The sequence below is a fragment of the Sus scrofa genome, chromosome 2 (assembly GCF_054392235.1).
Source record: "Sus scrofa isolate SSC_HxYL_T2T_F1_AM1 chromosome 2, Sscrofa_HxYL_maternal_Yorkshire_Landrace_v2.0, whole genome shotgun sequence".
NCBI lineage: Eukaryota > Metazoa > Chordata > Mammalia > Artiodactyla > Suidae > Sus > Sus scrofa.
Window position 1 is genome coordinate 17,050,332 of NC_139384.1, and position 20,174 is coordinate 17,070,505.

The 20,174-nt window shown below is 39.9% G+C and overlaps 4 protein-coding genes across 5 annotated transcripts in view; all 4 read left to right on the forward strand.

Annotated features, from left to right (window-relative positions):
- LOC110255252 (olfactory receptor 4S1) overlaps positions 1-20,174 on the forward strand; it is a 100,619-nt gene that overhangs the window by 33,779 nt on the left and 46,666 nt on the right. The window lies entirely within an intron of this gene.
- LOC100515430 (olfactory receptor 4X1) overlaps positions 1-20,174 on the forward strand; it is an 81,307-nt gene that overhangs the window by 33,779 nt on the left and 27,354 nt on the right. The window lies entirely within an intron of this gene.
- Positions 1-20,174, forward strand: part of LOC100523534 (olfactory receptor 4B1-like) — a 57,827-nt gene that overhangs the window by 33,753 nt on the left and 3,900 nt on the right. The gene's annotated exons all lie outside the window — the stretch shown is intronic.
- On the forward strand, positions 2,138-3,070 carry LOC146405247 (olfactory receptor 4B1-like). The gene has a single exon (XM_005654678.3). The coding sequence runs from the start codon at positions 2,141-2,143 to the stop codon at positions 3,068-3,070; it is 930 nt and encodes a 309-aa protein (XP_005654735.2). The 5' UTR covers positions 2,138-2,140.

The following is a 20,174-nucleotide window of genomic DNA, read 5'->3' on the forward strand; positions in this document are numbered from 1 at the left end:
CGGGCGAGTAACATAACCTCTCTGAGTCATGGTTCCTCATCTATCAGTTCACCACCCCACAGTGGCGCAGGAAGATTTAAATGAGGGATGACTGTACCGTGCTTACTGCCGTCCAGCATGCAGGAGAAGCTGAACAGAGTGCAGCAGGATCTGCTGTTGTGGTTGATGGGCTGACAGCGAAAATGGTGAATGCCAGTTACCCACACGCTTCAGTTTCCTCCAGGCCCCCAGACTGGTTCACAGCCTCTTTGGGTTGCTTTTGATGCCTTCCTTGTTTCCATTCCCCAGCACCAGCAAGGGAGCCTCATCTGGTTTCATCTTTCCTGCTCAGTTGTTCTTCCTGACTGCCCCCTCCCATTTTTTTATACCTTTCATTGTCCCATTTCTTCTTCAGTTCTTGAGTTTTCTCTGTCTCATTTTATAAATGTGCCATTTAGGAGTTCTGGTTGTGGCTCAGTGGCAATGAATCTGACTAGTATCCATGAGGCCTCACTCAGTGGGTTAAGGATCTGATGTTGCCATGAGCTGTGATGTAAGTTGCAGAGAAGGCCTGGATCCTGTGTTGCTGTGGCGGTGGTGTAGGCCGGCAGCTGTAGCTCCAATTCCACCCCTGGCCTGAGAACTTCCATATGTTACATGTGTGGCCCTAAAAAAGAAGCATAAAAAAAAAAAAGCAAAGAAAAAGGTGCCATTTAATTGCACGAAGTTGCAAGTTTCCTAAGAGTGAGAGCCATGTGTCTTCTTTCATACTTGCTGAATTGCCTAGGCACTTGAAGTTACTTAATAAAACATTCATTCAAATAATTGAATTAAAATAAATCCTCACCTCTAGCTGACACAAGTATATGCCAGTAGTAGGAAAACCAGGAAATAGAAACAAGGAAACTATAATATATGTCCCCATATGTTACATCTGAACTATTGTTGAACTATATTCTCAACAACTTCTGGATGTTCACTTTGGTGTCAGGTATCAAAAATTTCAAAAAACGTGTGTAAAAATTCATGAAGCTGTGGGATTGGGTGAAATCATAAGGCCAAAAATAATTCAGAAAGTTATATAGTTCATAGAAAGAAAATGTTGAAGACACACTTTAGAAAAGGAGCAGTATCAATGAGATTGGCATTTCTGGAGAATAAAAGGAGAAAACAGATTCAGGAGTAGAAGTTCGCTTGACATTTTCTAGCACAAAGGACTGATGAGAATGGGATACTGTTAGTCATTAAAATAGGTGGTTCCTGATACTGATGATAGTAATTATTTTTTTCAGGGTGGTTTCCTTGAAACAACATACTCATTGGAATAAAATGATCTGGTTCTTGTTCTGAGTCCATTTCTTACTGGGAGGCTGGGCTAACTTATAACCTCTCTGAGCCTCATTTTTTTACTTGTACTATGGGGATTGTAGGTTTCTTTTCTTTCATTTTTTTAAGTTTTATTGAAGTAGAGTTGATTTACAAGGTTGTGGTAACTTATGCTGCATAACAAAGCGATTCCGTTTTACATGTACACACATCCATTCTCTTTCAGATTCTTTTCCCACATAGACTATCACAGAATATGGGGTAGAGTTCCCTGTGCTGTACAGCAGGTCCCCTTAGGCCATTCATTCCATATACCACAGTGTGTGTATGCCAATCCCAAACCCCCAGTCTATCCCTCTCCCCCATCTGTCTCTTTCAGTAACCATCAGTTTGTTTTTAAAGTCTGTAAGTCTATTTCTGTTTTGTAAATAAGTTCATTTGTATCCTTTTTTTAAAAAAAAAAGATTCCATGTATAAGTGCTATGAGGATGTTTGTCTTTCACTGTCTTAACTTCACTTAGTCTGATAATTTCTAGGTCCATCCATGTTGCTACAAATGCCATTGTTTCATTCTTTTTTATGGCTGAGTAATATTCTATTGGATCATAAGGTTTTTTGTGAGGTTGATGGGATCATGTCTTGCCTAGCATGGACTAGTGAGCATTGAGTGGGCAAACATTTACTATATTAGGAAACAAAAACTTAGTAAGTCAGGTATGATGTGTGAAAGAATTCCATACATAGGCAAGTGCTAAGTAAACACGAAGGGTTGGTGTAATGATTGTGTTTTGTCACAGGTCTCTTCCCTTAGATCCATCTTCATCAAGTGCAAACCATGGCCAGTGCAAAGAATGTGACTAAGTTAATTTTCACTGGTCTTTTTGAGGATCCAGAGGTGCAGAGAGTGTGCTTTGTAGTGTTTCTTCCTGTGTACCTGGCCACAGTGGTGGGCAATGGCCTCATTGTTCTGACGGTCAAAGTCAGTCAGAGTCTGCATTCCCCCATGTACTTCTTCCTGAGTTACCTGTCCCTGGTGGAGATCAGCTACTCCTCTACTGTCGCCCCCAAGTTCATTGCAGACTTGCTTTCCAAGGTTAAAACCATCTCCCTGGAGGGCTGTGTGGCTCAGATATTCTTCTCCCACTTCTTTGGAGTTGCTGAGATCTTCTTGCTTGTGGTGATGGCCTATGACCGCTATGTGGCCATCTGCAAACCCCTTCATTATATCAACATTATGAGCCATCAACTGTGTCACCATCTGGTGACTGGTTCCTTTCTTGGGGGCTTTGTTCATTCTATCATTCAGATTCTCATCACCATCCAGTTGCCTTTCTGTGGTCCCAATGTGATTGACCACTACTTCTGTGACCTCCACCCCTTATTCAAGCTCGCCTGCACTGACACCTCTGTGGAGGGGCTTATTGTCTTGGCCAACAGTGGATTACTCTCTATCTTCTCCTTTCTCATCCTGGTGTCCTCCTATATTGTCATCCTGGTCAACTTGAGGAACCATTCTGCAGAGGGAAGGCGCAAAGCCCTCTCCACCTGTGCCTCTCACATCACGGTGGTCGTGTTGTTCTTTGGACCTGCCATCTTCCTCTACATGAGACCCTCCTCCACCTTCACTGAGGACAAACTGGTGGCCGTGTTCTACACGGTGGTCACACCCATGCTGAACCCCATCATCTACACACTCAGAAATGCAGAGGTGAAAATTGCCATGAGGAGGTTGTGGGACAAAAAGGAAAACTCAGGGATGGAGTGAAAATGGGAAGCAATAAAATGTATCTCATTATTCCCTGCTCTTGAAATGAGTTTTGGTTTTAGTGAGATGTTCATGAATGACAGAAACAAATGTAAAGACTTGATGGTACTGCTGCTATGATTCTCCTTAGCAATCAAAGACTCGTTTGTAATCTGGTGTAATGTTCCAAGGACAGAGGTCAGATCAGCTTCGTGAGAGCCAACAATATCATGGGATTTGGAAATATTAAGAATCAAACTAAGTGCAAATGCAGAGGAAAACATTTTGACGGTGTTTCATAGGTTAAATCACTTATTCCTATGATTTCCTTCCTTCCTGCCTCCCTCCCTCCCTCCGAGTCCTTTTCTTGTCATGTCTATTAGTGTGTCTTGTAAGCCAGTCTGTGTTTACATTATTGTTCCATCTCTCAGAAAATCCTTTCGCCCAACTGACCCTTAGCATTGCGGAAAATATAGCGAATATCATAGAATTTGCCCCTGTTGACTCTGGGATTACACAGACTGTCTTTTCATTTGGCTTCCATCCCTCTAGCTTTCCCTGAGGATCAGGGAAACAATGCAGGATGCTTCCTTGCAAAAGGATGGGGCATCACAGTATGCTGTAGACCTTAAGGGCTTCCGCCTTTCCCCTCAGGTGCTAGTTGAGCATATAGGTGAATAGCAGTTTTAGAGGCACCAGGAAATTGTCCCTATTTCCCTTGTCCCCACTAATCATGGCCATGGATGACCATTAACAATCCCTGAGAAAATACCACTCTTGCAATGACTTTACCACACTTTTCCACATGACAAACTTTAAGACTCAGGTTACAGTCGCTTCCCTTATGAGTCCTTCTCTCATCTTCTTCCTCCTTGGGTTGAACTTGTGTCTCCTATTCATGGTTATTTCTACATGGTTTTGTCACTGCCCTTATCACTTTGATTGTATAAGTTCATATGATCTCCTCTCTCACTAGACTGTAAGTTTTCAAGGACAGGATTACCCACTGTCCTTTCTTTACTGTTCTAAATATTATGCATTTAGCTGGTGCTTTGTCAGTGCTTGTTGAATAAACAAACTTTTAGGCTCATGGGCAATCCTTTCTACATCACATTTTATAGATTTTTTTTTTTTTTTTTTTTTAGGGCTGCACTCGCAGCAAATGGAGATTCCCAGGCTAGGGGGCGAATCGGAGCGGTAGCTGCTGGTCTACACCACAGCCACAGCAACACAGGATCTGAGCCGCATCTATGACCTACACCACAGCTCACAGCAATGCCAGATCCTTAACCCACTGAGCAAGGCCAGGGATCGAACCCACAACCTCGTGGTTACCAGCTGGATTTTTTTCTGCTGTGCCACAACGGGAACTCCAGATTTTATAGATTTTTTTTTTTTAAATCAACTTGTCTTATGGTGAGGAGCATATCTCTTTCTGCTAAAATTTGAAGAGCTCAGGCTCCGAAATTCATCAGGCTCTTCCAGTTGTCCTTCTCTCACATCTCATGATCCAAATACTTCACTCCACACCCACTTTGCATAAGTACAAGAAGATTAACAGTAGTGTGAACTTCCTAAGTGTAATGAATAGTAAAATAGATAATATACATAAAGTTTTTAGAAAAGAACATGGTATGCAGTTGTACCATGGACTCAATAAATACTAACTGTCATAATTACCATCATAATTAGTGCTGGTCCTTAATTTCGTGTGTGTGATGACTACATGCCTATTCACTAATTGGACTTCTTCCTGTCTCAGGGAGCTGCTCAGAATGGTCCTTGATTCCATCCTAAAAAAGTTTTAGGCATTTGAAGGCAGTCCAGTCATTTTGTTTTGAGGCTTCTTTGGGCTAAACATTCTCTGTTGCTTGATTACTTTTGAGTGTCTCTCACAGTAGCTGGCACATTGTAGGTGTTCAATAAATAGTTGTTAAATAGAGGTTGACTATTACATGGCCTCTTTATCTTTTATGCCGAATGTTTCATATTTTGTTAATGTATGTTTTAAATCATTTAGTTTCTGAACTAAACTCAGTGGAGCTACCCTCCCTTTCTCTGGATGCCTTGAGTGTATCATAGCAGACTAGGACTTTAGGATGCAGAATATGATAGAAGCCTCTTATTCATGTACATATTTGTTTTCCTCCCTGAGAGCTACAGAAAGAATATCATCCGTGCACTCTTAGTCCTTGGATAATCATGGATGGATAGTACGGATAATATCTACTCTAATGGGATTGTCAATTTTCTAAAGGATTACCTTACCTACTGAGGGTAGGTCTATTGAGGGCTAATTACTCACTTTGTTTTTGTATCACTAGAAAAACCATAGGAAACAAAGGAAAGCAACTTTTCAATTGTTTTAAGAGTCAGATGTTGTGAAATTTAGAAAATGTCTACTCAATTCACAGAAGTAATAACAGTGTAATTATTACCACTTACCATTGGCAACCATGTTGTTACTTCCTAGTTGTTGATTCTGCCACAGCATCAAGAAAGAAAAAAAACCAAAATGAATTTTTTTTGGACAATGAATATAAAATAACTTCATTAATGACACATAGGTAGAGGGCTACATCCTACTCTGCATATACAATTTTGTATTTTTTTCACATGTTCAGTATAGGTTTGACTGCAGGTGATAGAAATAAAAGACAACTTATTGAAAGAGAAGTATAGAAGTCAAAGTCCAGCACTTTTAGGAGGTCCAACAATATTATCAGAAATTCACAGCCAGGAGTTCCCGTTGTGGTGCAGTGGCTAACGAATCCGACTAGGAACCATGAGGTTGCGGGTTCAGTCCCTGCCCTTGCTCAGTGGGTTAACGATCCAGTGTTGCTGTGAGCTGTGGTGTAGGTTGCAGACGTGGCTCGGATCCTTGCTGTGGCTGTGGTGTAGGCTGGCAGCTACAGCTCCAATTAGACCGCTAGCCTGGGAACCTCCATATGCCACCAGAGTGGCCCAAGAAATGGTAAAAAGTCAAAAAAAAAAAAAAAGAAATTCACAGTCAGCCATCTTCAGCATGTAGATTCAACCTCATGACCTTAAAGACTTCTAATACTACATATGAAAGCCGTCCAGTAGAACTTATGTTACCCTGGAGATTTTCCGTATCTGTGAGGTCCAGTGTGCTAGTATCTGTTGAGCCATAGAAATGTGGTTAGTGAGATAAAAGAACTGAATTTTAAATTTTATTTAATTTTAATAAGTTCAGTTTAAAAATATATATTAGACAGCACAACTCTAGTATTTCATCTATATTCTAGGAGACCATAAAGGGGAAATGGGGAGGATAAACCAATCACTTTCTTTTTAAGGAGATGTTTCAAAAGTGCCCCACAACAATTTTTCTTCCATCTTATTCAAGAGGTATATGCCACATGGTCACCCTTAAGTGTAAGGGAGGCTGGAAAGTATAATTGTTTATTCTATGTGAAATTGTGTTCTATTAAAAAAATCATTTTATTTTGTTCTCATAAAGAGGGAAGAGAAAATGGATGTAAAATAGGCATATTGTCTGAGGCATTCTATTATACGCAACTTCTTTTGTAAGTAAAAAATTTTCAAAACTCATGGGATACAGCAAAAACAGTTTTCAGAGGGAAGTTCATAGCAATAAATGTCTACATCAAGAAACAAGAAAGATCTCAGATTAGCAACCTAATCTAATACCTCAAGAAACTAAAAAAAGGAAGAACAAATGGAGCCCAGAGTTAGTAGAAGGAATGAAATAACAAAAAGCAGAAATAAATAGAGACTAAGAGAAGAGAAAAGATCATGAAATGAAGAGCTTTTTTTTTTTCTCTGAAGGATAAACAAAACTGAAAATCCTTTAGCTAGACTCACCAAGAAAAAAAAGAAAGGATTCAAATAAATAAAATTAGAAATGAAAAGGAGATGTTAAAACGATATAACACAAATACAAAGATTCATTATAGATTCCTGTAAACAGTTTTATGGCAACAAATTGGGCAATCTAGAAGAAATGGATAAATTCTAAGAAGCATACAACATAACAGACTGAATCATGAAGAACCAGGAAACCTGAAAAAATGGATTACTAGTAAGAAGGCTAAATTAGTCACCAAAAACTTTCTCAGACAACCAAAAATCCAGGACCAGATGGTTCACTGGTGAATTCTACCAAACCTTTGAAAAAATGTTAGTACCAATCTTACTCAAATTCTTCCAAAGAATAGAATGGAGGGGGACACTTCCAAACTCATTTAATGAGGTCAGCATTATCTTGATATCAAAATTAGACAGGGTATTACAAGAAAAGAAATTACAGATCAATATCACTGATGGACCTGGACATAGAAATCCTCAGTTAAATATTAGCAAACGGAATTAAATAACATATTAAAGGAATCAGGCATCATAATCAAGTAGGGTTTATTCTAGAGATGCAAGCATGGTTCAACATCCACAAATCAATCAAAGCAATATACCATGTTAACAAAATGAAGGATAAAAATCATACGATCATTTTAAGAGATGCAAAAAAAGCATTGACAACTTCAACTTCACTTTATAACAACTCTCAACAAAGCAGGCATGGGGGAATGTACCTCAACATAATAAAGGCCATATATGAAAAAACCTACTAGTAACATCGTAATCAATGGTGAAAAACTGAAAGCCTTTCCTTGAATATGAGAAACAAGACAAGGAAGTGCACTCTTACTACTTTTATTCAATATAATTTTGGAAGTCCTAGCCAAAATTGGGCAAGAAAAAGAAAAAGCCAAGTTGGAAAGGAAGATGTAAAACTGTCACTATTTGTAGATAACATGATATTATACATGGAAATCCTAAAGACTCCATCACAAAAATGTTACAACCAATAAACAAATTCAGTGAAGTTGTGTACAAAAACAGTATACAAATTCTGTTGTGTTTCTGTACAGTAATAATGAATTATCCAAAAGAGAAATTAAGAAAATAATCCCATGTATAGTTGCATCAAATAGAATGAAATATCTTGGTATAAATTTTAGCAAGGAGGTGAAGGACCTGTGTGCTGAAAGCTATAACACATTACTGAAAGAAATTAAAAAGTATAGAAATAAATGGAAAGATATACTGTGCTTAGGATTTGGAAGAATTAATATTGTTAAAATACCCATACTACTTCAAGCAATCTACATACCAATGCAATCTCTATCAAAATTACAATAACCTTCTTAATAGAAATATAACAAACAATCCTAAAATTTGTAAGGAACACAAGAGATCCTGAATAGCAGAAGAAGTCTTAAGAAAGAACAAATCTGGAGACATTATAATCTGTGACTTCAAACTATGTTGCATAGCTGTAATAATCAAAACAGTATGGCATTTGCATAAAAATAGACACATAAATCAATGGAACAGAATAGAGAGCTTGGAAATAAACCCACACATATTGGGTCAATTAATTTACAACAGAGGTGTCAAGAATATATAATGGAGAAAGGACAGTCTCTTCAATAAATAGTTTGGGAAAACTGTACAGCCACATGCAAAATAATGAAACTAGAAGACTCTCTTATACCAGACACAAAAATTAATTCAAAATGGATTAAAGACTTGAATGTAAGATCTGAAACTATAAAACTCCTAGAAGAAAACGTGGGGGAAAACGCCTTGACATCAATCTTGACAAATACTGGATTTGACACTAAAAGGAGAGGCAACAGAAAGAAAAATAAGTAAGTACATCTACATTAAACTAAAAAGCCTCTGGAGTTCCCGTTGTGGCTCAGTGGTTAACGAATCCGACTAGGAACCATGAGGTTGGGGGTTCGATCCCTGGCCTTGCTCAGTGGGTTAGGGATCTGGTGTTGCCGTGAGCTGTGGTGAAGCTTGCAGACGCGGCTCGGATCCCGAGTTGCTGTGGCTCTGGCGTAGGCTGGAGACTACAGCTCCGATTAGACCCCTAGCCTGGGAACCTCCACATGCTGTGGGAGTGGCCCAGGAAATGGCAAAAAGACAAAAAACAAAACAAAACAAAACAAAAAATGCAAAAAATTTAAAAAAACCCCAAAACAACTAAAAAGCCTCTGCACAGCAAGGAAACCATAAACAAAATAAAAAGGCATCCCATTGAATGGGAGAAAATGTATGCAGGTCATATGTCTGATAAAGAGTTAATTCTAGAGTTCCTGTTGTGGCTCAGCAGGTTAAGAACCTGACGTAGTGTCTACGAGGATGTGGGTTCAATCCCTGGCCTCGTTCAGTGGCTTTAGGATCCAGTGTTGCCGCAAGCCATGGCATAGGTCACAGATACAGCTAGGGTCCCGAGTTGCTGTGGCTGTGGTGTAGGCTGGCAGCTGCAGCTCTGATTTGACCCCTACCTAGCCCAGGATCTTCCATATGCCACAGGTATGGCCCTAAAAAAAAAAAAAAAAGTTAATCCCCAAATATATAAAGAACTCATACAAGTCAATAGCAAACCCCCAAACAGTTAGATTAAAATGGGCAGATGATCTGATTAGACATTTTTTCAAAGACATGCAGATGGCCAGCAGGTACATGAAAGGATCCTCAACATCACCAGTCATCAGGGAAAAGCAAATCAAAACCACAGTGAGATACCACCTCAGACCTTTTAGAACGGCTATTTTCAAAATGACAAGAAAAAACAAGGTAGCAGTGATGTGGAGAGAAGTGAACCCTTGTACACTGTTGGTGCTAATGTAAATTGTTACGGCCATTATAGAAAACAGTATAAGGGCTCCTCAAAAAATTAAAACTTAAAACTGCCACATGATCCAGCAGTTTCATTTGTGGGAATTTATCAGAAGGAAACAGAGACATTAACTCAAGAAGATATATACGTCATAATGCTCATTGCAGCGATATTCACAATAAGACGTGGAAGCAACCCAAGTGTCTGTTGAGGATGAGTGGATATGCTAAATGGTATCAGTCTGACAGAGAAGGACGAATGTATGACTTCACTTACATGTGGAATCTAAAACAGGGAGTTCCCATTGTGGCTCAGTGGTAACAAACCCGACTAGTATCCATGTGGACTCGATCCCTGGCCTGGCTCAGTGTGTTAAGGATCTGGCATTGTGGTGAACTGTGGTGTAGGTTACAGATGTGGCTTGAATCCTGTGTTGCTGTGACTGTGGCGCGGGCCAGCAGCTGCAGCTCCATTTCGACCTGGGAACTTCCATATGCTGTAGGTATGGCCCTAAAAAGATTAAAAAAAAAAAAAACAAAAAGAACTCATAGATACAGAGAACAGCTTGGCTGTTGCCAGAGGCAGTGGGAAGAGGGCAGGTAAAATGGATGGAGGGGGTCAAAAGATACGAACTTCCAGTTATAAAATAAATAAGTCCCGGGGTGTAACATGCAGCATGGTGACTGTGGTTAACAGGACTGTATTGTGTATTTGAAAGTTGCTAAGAGAGTAACTTTTAAAAGTGGTCCTGGAGTTCCCACCGTGGCGCAGTGGTTAACGAATCCAACTAGGAACAATGAGGTTGCGGGTTCGGTCCCTGCCCTTGCTCAGTGGGTTAACGATCCAGAGTTGCCGTAACCTGTGGTGTAGGTCGCAGATGCGGCTCGGATCCTGCATTGCTGTGGCTCTGGCGTAGGCCAGTGGCTACAGCTCCAATTAGACCCCTAGCCTGGGAACCTCCATATGCTGCGGGAGCAGCCCAAAAAATGGCAGAGAGACAAAATAAATAAAAGAAAAAGTGGTCCTGACAAAAAAAAAAAATTAAAACTATGTGTGGTGATGGGTGTTAACTAAACTTACTGTGGTGATCACTTCACAGTGTGTACAAAAATCATATCATTATGTTGGACCTCTAAAACTAATATAATGTTATATATCAGTTGTATCTCAATAAAAAACAACAGCTCCCTAAATTTTTTTTTTCTATAAAGGTGATTTGTAATGGTTCGGTACTATCATAGAAGTCAATTGTAGAATAATTTTCTTAATCATTCAACTATTTCAGAGTTTTTAGGTTCATGTAATACTTTATTCGACAAGACTTAGGCATTTTTTTTTTTCATGTGCTTGGGATATAGAGCTGTACATAAGACAGAAGGTACCTGCCTTCATGGAGCTTACATTCTAGGTAAACATTCTGTTTCAGAAGCTTCTGAAGTTAGGTCAGCATTGCCAACGGGATGTTTGGTGATGATGGAAATGCTCGGTATCTGTGCTCACATACGGCAGAACCTCGCCATGCGGCTGCCTAACGTTCGAAATGTGCCTAGTCTGACCGAAAAGCGGGTTAATTTTATTCAATTCTAGTTCACTTAAAATTAAGTAAATACACGTGTCTGCTGGCTACTAAACTGGATATCACAGATATACAGACCTTCAGCATTTCCTTGTGCTACCAACTTGTAGTTATTCCTCTGGATCAGGAAAAATTGCTCCTGTGCCCCAACACCCTGGTTCCTCTGCAGTTGAGTCCTTTTACTTACTTATTTTATTTATTTATTTATTTATTTATTTATTTACTTATTTACTTATTTACTTATTGTGTCTTTTTAGGGCCACACCTGCAGCATCGGGAGGTTCCAGGCTAGGGGTTGAATTGGAGCTGTAGCCACTGGCCTATGCCACAGCTACAGCAACGCAGGATCCAAGGCATGGCTGCGACCTACACCACAGCTCCTGACAATGTCAGATCCTTAACCCACTGAGCGAGGCTGGGGATTGAACCTTCGTCCTCATGGGTACTAGTCAGATTTGTTTCCGCTGAGCCACGGTGGGAACTCCTGTGGTTGAGTGCTCTTCATCTCATCTCTCAGTAATTAGCTCTTCTAACTCACCCTCCACGGTCATAAGGTCACCGCCACATGCCCCCACAGAGGTGCCAGGGTGAGTGGAAGGAAGGGGCACAGGCAGCAAGTCATGCGCTGTGCTCAGCTAGCCCTTCCCCTTGGCCTCTCAACCCGGGGTTCAGGAATGAACTGTGCCTGGTGGATTTGCTGTCTCACGATGAATTACTTCCTGGAATGAAGCAGTGTTAGACCTGGCTGGCCGTTCCTTCCATGAGACAATATCCTCACTTCATTTCCATGCCAGCATCTCTCCTAGTTCTCTTCTGATCGCATTAATCATGCTGCTTTTCTCTTGCTGGTTCTTTCTTGTTTCTCCATTTTCTTGGAGGATATCATAGGGCTTGGTTCTCAAACTAATCCTGTTTTGGTCTCTAGAAATCTCATTGAGTCTCATGGCTTTAAGTAATGTTCATGGGTTTATGACTCAAACTTAGAGCTCAACCTGGACTTTTTTTTTTTAACCTGAACTTTGATTTGTATATTCAGCTGTCACATCAATATCTCTTTTGGTGTCGTGAAAAACAGCTTTGCTTAACACATCCAAATCTATACTCTGAATTTTCCTGCTCCCATGCTTTTTCCTCCAGGAATTCCAGACTCAGTAATGGTCACTCCATTTTCATTGTTCCAGTCTACCTTGGAGGTATCCTGGAATTCTCGCTTCCTCTTTCTCCACTCAGTCAAAACATCAGCAAATCTTGTTAACTCTACCTTCACAATGCTCAGAATCTGACCACTTCCTAAAACCTTCAATACTACCATCCTGGCAAAGACATCAAGCACCTATTGACTGGATTATTGTGGTGTTAACCTAGCTGGTTTCCTTATATTTCCCAGTTCCCCTTTATTCTCACGATAGCAGACAGAAATATGGGCAAGAGCTGGCCTTTCCTTACTACTGTAATAAAATAATAACTACCAGCAGCCTCTATTCTCCTGAACCTGTTTTATTTTTCTTCATAGGGCTTATTACTGTCTAACTTGCATATCAAGTTTTATTTGCTTATTTATTTATTTTTCAACTTCCATTATCTTGGTGGGAACATGAAGGATGTAACTGCCTTGAGTTAGGGACTTTGTTTTTCCACTGCCAAATCTTTAACACCTAGAAGAGGGCTTGGCCATTAAGGACACACTGCTGTTTGTTGAATGAATGTATGAATGGATGGATGAATGGATGGATGGATGGATGGATGGATGGACGGATGGATGGATGAATGACATCTCTTTCTGAGGAGATTCTGACTGTATTCCATTATTTTTAACACTGTCATTATTGATGGAGAGGCGGCCACACAGGGAGTCTAAGTGGCTTATACAGAAGTGTTAGAATTGGAAGGTACAATGGAGATAGTCTAGCTCAGCTCTATCATTTTTATGTAGAAGTGAAAACAGGAGAGTGAGAGGCAGAGAGGTAAAATGACATGGCTTAAGTTAGATCGTTAATTAATTACTGAACCAGAGCTCGTGTCCACACGTCCTGGCTCCCTGTCCAGTTCTCTTTCTTTCTTATTAGTTTTCCTTTTAATTCTCAGCAGTCCATTCTGGAAAAATGTTCCCCTTTTGTTTTTCCTTTCACATTCTTCTCTCCCTTTCTCATTATTGTGTGCAAACTTTATGGAAATCTCACTAAGCTAATTGAAAAGATTTTGAACCTTTCCTAAGTCCAGGTGTCACTGATGAAGTTTCACCCAAGAGGAAAGAAATTCCATGGGGAAGTTGTTCCCTTGATTATAGTGTGTAGCTTAATTTATTCAAGCATCTTAACTTATTCAAGGATCTGTGCATTTAGTTACAGTCCTTGGAATTTCAGTGGGTGGAAAGGTTTTCTCCATGAAAATCAGAATTTTAAAATCTCTTGAGTGTGCCACTTTCTGTGGCATTTCTTTATTTTCTAGAGATTATACATGCAATTATAAACCCAGATCCAGATCTCCTGAATTGCACCCTCCCCCCTTTTTTTGGTGGTTCATCTTAGGTAGCATCTACTTTGTTTTCTGAAAGCTCCTAGGAACATTGGCGATTTGTCCCTGGGGACAGGTCTGATCCTTGAGTTGCAGTAGCCAGTCATCACTATCCATCTGATGCCTGGGTAGCCACCACTACCCAGTCATCAGTGTTGAAAGAGCACTGATCTGCCTTGGTAACCTGGCCAATAGCTAGTGTGTGGCTTGGGACTCCAGGTAACCTCTCCCTTTATTCATCTCATCTATAAATTAAGGAGGTTGGATGAAAATGTCTCCAAATCTCTTCAGTGCCAGTCGGAGTGGCTTAGCTGAGTGTGACTTGAATTTGTTCAGGGGAAACGCCAGTGAAAAATCAGAGCTGGGTTGTGATATTAGTCAAGGTACCTTTCTTGTCAGGGACCAGGATTCACAGGGAAGAATTCAGTTCCCCATCCTATTGTAGTTTCTCCAGATCAGATCGTCTCCTTAGTAATAATCTATTCCAGCAGCGTGGCTAACTTCACGCTGAATTGGAATGCATTTGAGATCCATCTGATTCCATTCTTTGTTCTAAGGCAGAGCTAACCACACCGGATTGTTGGAAGGTAGGTGATCTAGCTGGAAGTAAAATGCAGGGTCTCTAAGCAGCCATAGGATGTCTCTGAAAGCCATCAAGAGTCAGTTCCTCTCATAAAGCCACAAGTGTTCATTTGTTAAATGAGCTGGTTGGGATTGAGGCTTTTTTTTTTTTTTTTTGGTGGGGCGTAATACATTCAGTTTAATTAATATATTTTTATTGTGGCAAATTATATAAAACATATAATTTTTTGAATTAAAGTCCTAAACAGATTTTGGAATTCTGTGAGATACCAAGTGGGAGCATATGGCTGGGATGGAGGTTCCATTCCTTCATGTGAGATCAGTCATGTTGGCACAAGAAGTTTTCTGTTAGGTTTTCTCTGGCTGTCGTGTCCTTTCTATCATGATGGTTTGGTCCAGAGTCCAGTAAGTTACAGGAGGTAGAGTCACAAAGCTCGAAGGCTGATTTAGGCTTTCCTATGCTGGTCGCATTCCCCAACCCCCCCCCACCAGTGCTTCTAGGTGAGGCACCATTGTGGGGACAGAGGGGGTGTTTCTTACCAACTCTGTGGGTGAGATGGTGGAATGGCTGCGAAGTGAGGTAGCAGAAAGAGGAATAAACACTGAAAGGTGAGATGACAGGAAAGGAAACGTTTTCAAGCAGAATGGCTATCAGTGTATTCCTTCTCTTAGGGCTGAAGCCTGGAAAAATGGAACCCTTTGTGGTTCTTATCTCTGAGGAATCTCTGAGATTGGCCCTAGAATATTTTCCTTCATTTCTCTAGTGAATCCAAAAAGACTGAGTTCATACTCGTACAAGAAATATTTGTATGTGTTGGTGGAAAAATATATCTTGGACTTCTTACAGAGGGGAATATTTAATTTGAACTCTTCACTTCTGTGTTAGGTACGTAGAAATTGTACCAAGTAGTGGTTAAAGAGCGTAGGATCTGTGGTTAAACCGCTGGGGTTGAAATCCTGGCTCCACTGCTGTGTAACCTTAGGCCAGTTAATTCACTTTAGTGTGGTTTGTTTTTTCCTCATTTGTAGAAAAGGGGTGATAATAATAATGATACCCAGGTCACAGGTTTGTTCTGGGAATTGACTTAATTAATGGATATAGAACAAACAAAACCCAGTAGAAACACCATAGACACAGAGAAAAAACTGGTGGTTGTCAGCAGGGAAGGGTGTGTGGGGATGGATACAATAGGTGAATGGGGATTGTGAGGTACAAACTTCCAGCTATAAAGTAAAGTAAAGAAGTAAATAAAGTAAAAATAAAGTCAAGTCAGAAGCATGTAATGTAGCGGGGTGGGGGGATGTGCTTGGGTCATGGGATGGAAATCCTGTGAAATTGGATTGTTATGATCATTATACAACTACAGATGTGATAAATTCATTTGAGTAACTAAAAAATAAATAAGGAAGAAAAAGCATGTGATGTATAGATAGGGAAAATAATCAATAATATTGGAACAACTTTGTACAGTGACTGACTGTAACCGGTCTTATTGTGGTGATCAGTGATCATTTTATAATGCATAAAAATACTGCATCACTATATTATATACCTGAAACTAATGTAATAGTATATGTTAACTACAACTCAGAAAAAATCTGTATGACATATTGTATCATGGAAATACTAGCTATTATTAACCAAAATGCAATTAGTGATAAAAATTCAAGAAAACTATTAAAAAGCATTTTGAATACTAGGATAGTGTATTCCTTGGTAGAGTAGTAGAAACAGTACATAATTATAAAGAATCTGTTAATTGCTAAAAAAGAAGTATGGCAAACTACTGCAAGAACACAAAGGAAGAAAGATATTATTCCTATAGTAATGAGGTTATTCATGTATTCTAGAAAGAAGGGAGTACTTAGCACAGAGAAGGGAGAAAGGACATTTGGGATTAGGAAATAGCTGTATAATGTTCATTTGGGGGATGACAATAAGGTTGCAAAAATAGGCAATAGCCAGTTCAAGAAGGACCTGGAATCCATCCTAAGAATATTATGATTTATTCTGTGGGCAATGGAGAGAGGCTGCTAACGTTTAGGCAGGGAAGTAACATGATCAGATTTACATGTAAGAATAACCACCAAAGGATTTTCAGAGCTCAGAGATGAGAATATACATATGTCTGGAGTCTTAAAGGCAAGCTTCCTTCCGTGAACAGGACTGGAATTGGTAGGTATGTAGGGTGGGAAGGGATAAGGAGAGGCATTTCTGGTGAAGAGAGGCTCTGGGGAGAGAATGAGCAGAGTGGGCTTGTGGAATGGGGAGAGGACCCTGAGTTGAAGTTTAGTAGGTAAGAGGGTGAGATTTGAGGCAACTCCGTCTGTGAAAGTCTTTAAAAATAGGTCAGAGGGGTTCAGGGTTTCCCTGGGTAATCCCAAGCAGAGAAGGATCTAAAGAAAGATGGGCCAGGAAACCTTTTCTGGCTGCAGTGTGCGGGATGGATGGGGTGGGAAGTTGTGGGGACTAAGAGGCTTTGGAAATTAGGCATCAGCTGACAGCACGTGAGAAGGTGGTAGCAGCAAGATTGGAGAGAATGTGCACATAGGGAGAGATGTTTTAAAGGGACAATTAGTGGGATGTGGTGATGACTGGTTATGGGAGTGAAAGGGAGGCATAAATCAAATACAACAACAAGGCTGGGAACCTGGGCATCTTGGAGGCTGACAGCAGCGTCATCCAAGTGTCTTCTAGGTCATGCCTGCCTTTAGGAGTCTGGTTACTCTGAAGTTTAGTCTTATCAGCTTCAACCTGTCCAACTCTTTTCCTTGGGTTTGTGATTGAGGATAGGGTCAAAGGAGATTCTGGGGGGCATTTCACAATCTTACCTTCTCACCATTCAGCTATTCGATTTGCTGAGATGGTCCCAGATAGTCTTAATGATTCTCTTCCTAGTGCCCACGACATGGCTTTTTTTGGAAAGTGCACTGCACTAAGGTGCACGTAGCAAAATGGCTTGTGTTTGGTCACGTGTATCAACGTCGCTTCTATACTGCATGTGCTTTCCTGAAGACTTTAGCTCTTGGGTAGGCGATTTATTTTTGTTTCCATAAGTGGCTGATCCCTTTTATACCCCATGCAGATGAAGTTTAGAGTAATTATATAAACTACAAAGAAAAATTTCATTGGATTTTGGTTGAAGTTGCATACATTTGTAGACAAATTTAGGGATAGTTGAAGTTACGATGTTAAATTTTCTTATTTAAATGTAATTTGTGGGAATTTTATGGGGATAGATTGATTTTCCCTTTTATACATATGTATTTTCTTGTGGTCTTGTAGTAGTTTCATGGTTTTTGCTACATAACTATATTATGCTTAAAAAACTTTTCTTGGCTATTGTAAAGGGCATATTTTCAGTTCTGTTTTCTAGTAGTTGTTATTTTGAACTTTCTTACTGTGCTAGTGGTATTCTTTCCTTCTTTCTTTCTTTTCTTTCCTTTGCTTCCTTCCTTCTCTTTTTTTCCTAGGTTTATATCTTAGGAGCTTTAGCTTGTAAGAAACAGAAACCTATTACACCAGCTTTAGCAAAGAGGAGAATTTATTTGAGGAATAAGGGGCATCCTCTGGCACTCAAGTATACAGGGACTGAATCAGGGATGGAAAGGTCAGGGATCGAGGATACTTGCTGCATCTCTGAGATGCTATAGTCTTTTCCTCTATTTTTCTTGCTCTAGAATACTAGTTTCTCATTTTTTTTTCAGGTTTGGTGTCTTTATTTAACCTTAACATTTTTCTCTAATGAAAGTTGTATATATATTTAATACTTTCAACTTGATGTTGTGATAGTCATATACATAATGAAATGATTACTAACAGTTAAGCCAACTAACATATTTATCTTCTAAGACAGTTCCCTTTTTAAAAAATTTTTCTTGTGAGAACACCTGTAATTTGTTCTCTTAGGAAATTTCAACCTTCACCGCAAGCCCTGGCTTAAGGAATTCTGACACGTGCTGCTTTGTTTCCATCTTTCTACTTACTGGCTTTTGTTTCCTCTGTTGACTCGGGTCCTTGTTGCTTAGGTTTATTTTGACTTTTCCAAAAGTATATTTCTTGAAAATTTCAGCATGAAATCAGGGATACGGGAAAAAACAATGGGTGAATTTATAAAAGAGAATTAAGGTGTTCACATCATTTCTTCCTTATTTCTCATGGATCAAACATGGTGACAAAATGCCTAATAGGTCACATTAATCTAGAGAGTATTGTTTTTTTTTTTTTATTTTCCCACTGTACAGCAAGGGGGTCGGGTTATCCTTACATGTATACATTGCAATTACAGTTTTTCCCCACCCTTTCTTCTGTTGCAACATGAGTATCTAGACATAGTTCTCAATGCTATTCAGCAGGATCTCCTTGTAAATCTATTCTAGGTTGTGTCTGATAAGCCCAAGCTCCCGATCCCTCCCACTCCCTCCCCCTCCCATCAGGCAGCCACAAGTCTCTTCTCCAAGTCCATGATTTTCTTTTCTGAGGAGATGTTCATTTGTGCTGGGTATTAGATTCCAGTTATAAGTGATATCATATGGTATTTGCCTTTGTCATTCTGGCTCATTTCACTCAGTATGAGATTCTCTAGTTCCATCCATGTTGCTGCAAATGGCATGATGTCATCCTTTTTTATGGCTGAGTAGTATTCCATTGTGTATATATACCACCTCTTCCGAATCCAATCATCTGTTGATGGACATTTGGGTTGTTTCCATGTCCTGGCTATTGTGAATAGGGCTGCAATGAACATGCGGGTGCATGTGTCTCTTTTAAGTAGAGCTTTGTCCGGATAGATGCCCAAGAGTGGGATTGCAGGGTCATATGGAAGTTCTCTGGATAGATTTCTAAGGTATCTCCAAACTGTTCTCCATAGTGGCTGTACCAGTTGACATTCCCACCAGCAGTGCAGGAGGGTTCCCTTTTCTCCACAGCCCCTCCAGCACTTGTTATTTGTGGATTTATGAATGATGGCCATTCTGACTGGTGTGAGGTGGTAACTCATGGTCGTTTTGATTTGCATTTCTCTTATAACCAGCGATGTTGAGCATTTTTTCATGTGTTTGTTGGCCATCTGTATATCGTCTTTGGAGAAATGTCTATTCAGGTCTTTTGCCCATTTTTCCATTGATTGATTGGTTTTTTTGCTGTTGGGTTGTATAAGTTGTTTATATATTCTAGAGATTAAGCCCTTGTCAGTTACATCATTTGAAACTATTTTCTCCCATTCTGTAAGTTGTCTTTTTGTTTTCTTTTGGGTTTCCTTTGCTGTGCAAAAGCTTTTCAGTTTGATGAGGTCCCATGGGTTTATTTTTGCTCTAATTTCGATTGCTTTGGGAGACTGACCTGAGAAAATATTCATGAGGTTGATGTCAGAGAGTGTTTTGCCTATGTTTTCTTCTAGGAGTTTGATGGTGTCCTGTCGTATATTGAAGTCTTTCAGCCATTTGGAGTTTATTTTTGTGCATGGTGTGAGGGTGTGTTCTAGTTTCATTGCTTTGCATGCAGCTGTCCAGGTTTCCCAGCAATGCTTGCTGAATAGACTTTCTTTCTCCCATTTTATGTTCTTGCCTCCCTTGTCAAAGATGAATTGACCATAGGTGTCAGGGTTTATTTCTGGAGTCTCTATTCTGTTCCATTGGTCTGTCTGTCTCTTTTGATACCAGTACCACCCTGTTTTGATGACTGTGGCTTTGTAGTATTTCTTGAAGTCTGGGAGAGTTATGCCTCCTGCTTGGTTTTTGTTTAGAGAGAATTGTTCTGAATCACGTGGCATTGTTAG

Coding starts and splice junctions, on each gene's coding strand:
- LOC146405247 (XM_005654678.3), top strand. CDS start 2,141: ATGGCCAGTGCAAAGAATGTGACTAAGTTAATTTTCACTGGTCTTTTT.